General features: G+C 44.5%; 1 protein-coding gene across 1 annotated transcript in view; it reads right to left on the minus strand.

Annotated features, from left to right (window-relative positions):
* The window catches only part of Snapc1 (small nuclear RNA activating complex polypeptide 1), a 20,121-nt gene that overhangs the window by 2,316 nt on the left and 16,267 nt on the right, over positions 1-1,538 (minus strand). Inside the window, exon 7 of the mRNA XM_023701567.1 lies at positions 782-824. Coding sequence (XP_023557335.1) covers positions 782-824 — 43 coding nt within the window. The remainder of the gene's footprint in view (positions 1-781; positions 825-1,538) is intronic.

Here is a 1,538-nt window from a genome sequence, read left to right on the forward strand (position 1 = left end):
TGCAAGGCATTTCCTCTTCTGCACTGACTCCCTTGAGGGCTCAGCCTTATCTGCCTGCCTGTACTATTTTTATCTAATTCAGCTGCCTATAACATTCCTCCATCTGAAGAAGCACCCCAAAGTGCCATGAGGGAGTAATAGGCGATGGCCAGTTCTGGCTCGCTGGTAACTTGCTTCCCCATTTGATCCCAATGTAATCAATTTTACCGGAGCAGTTACACTCAGCATCTTATTGGTTGACCATAGTTTTGTCCCACCACATGCCCACCTTTCCATTTCTCGTGTTTTCCCACCTTGGACTTGCCTCACTTCATGGGTCTGCTCTATAAACATCCCCTAGAAGAGGAAGGACCTTTAGCAACCCACCCAGGTCTTCTTTCTCGCCCACAGACAGCAGCTCTCTTGCTCCCCAAAAATACATCCTACTCTTTAAAAAAAAAAAAAAAAAAGTAAGGGTCTCCTGTTAGCCACTCTTAAATAAGAGCAGACATCTGATCTTCAATCTTTTGGCAGGGAAAAAAATGAAAGTTATCATTATAAACAAAAAACACCAAAAACTATAGCTAATATGCTTTGAGAGGAAGACATTGCATCCTGTGAAGAAAAATAAATTTTTAAAGATTTAGAGTAAGAAAAATCGAGCCCCGCCCAGGCCTAGAGAGTGTGTGAGAGAGCGTCCAGCTTCCCTGCACTTGCAGGACCTCTCCGGACCAAAACTCAGTAACACCACATGAGTGAGACCCTCTACTGCGCCCTCAGGACCTCTCCATCCCTCTGGAACCCCTGCCCCTAAGAACACCCAGTGAGTGAGAATTTCTGCAACGCTCTCAGGACCCCCAGATCAGGCCCAAGCCCAGGCCTGGCTAGTGTGTGGGACAGCTCCTGCGCTCCTCTGTGCCCGCTGGGCCAGGGACACAACAGAGGGGCAAAACAGGTTCACTGTTATGACAGAGGGGCACAACAGGTCCACTTCCAAGGGCTGCAGCAGGAAGGAGCTGAGCACAACAGCTAGACCCAAGCCAGACATAGCTGGATAAACTCAAACTTAATAGATCTGCACCCGAAATTCAGTAGGTGCTAAGGTTATAACTGCACCAAAGCACTACACCAAACGTCAGAGGTCAGTGCTATACAAAATGACAAAGACAAGGAGCAAAATGCAATCTCAGGCCTCAAACCCACCTAGACCAAGTGTAGAGGACACTAGCTAAGCTGAAATGAATGAACTAATAGCATCAGAACAAACAACAGCAGAAAGGTACAAAGGAACTCAGAGCAGAATAAATTTCTGAAATAAAAAAAGAAATCTTTGAATTCATAGCATCTGAAGTAAAGAATCAAATACAGAAACATACAAGGGAAATCCAATGCCCACCCAGAACAAGTGCAGAGAACACTAGCACAGCTTAAATGTATGAATTAACAGCATCGGAGGTAAAGAAACAACAGCAGAAAGGTATAGAGGAACTGAGATCAGAATTAATTTCTGAAATAAAAAAATCTCTGAATTCATAGCATCTGAAGTAAAGAATCAAATA

This window comes from Octodon degus, unplaced genomic scaffold (assembly GCF_000260255.1).
Source record: "Octodon degus isolate 3935 unplaced genomic scaffold, OctDeg1.0 scaffold00007, whole genome shotgun sequence".
Classification (NCBI taxonomy): domain Eukaryota; kingdom Metazoa; phylum Chordata; class Mammalia; order Rodentia; family Octodontidae; genus Octodon; species Octodon degus.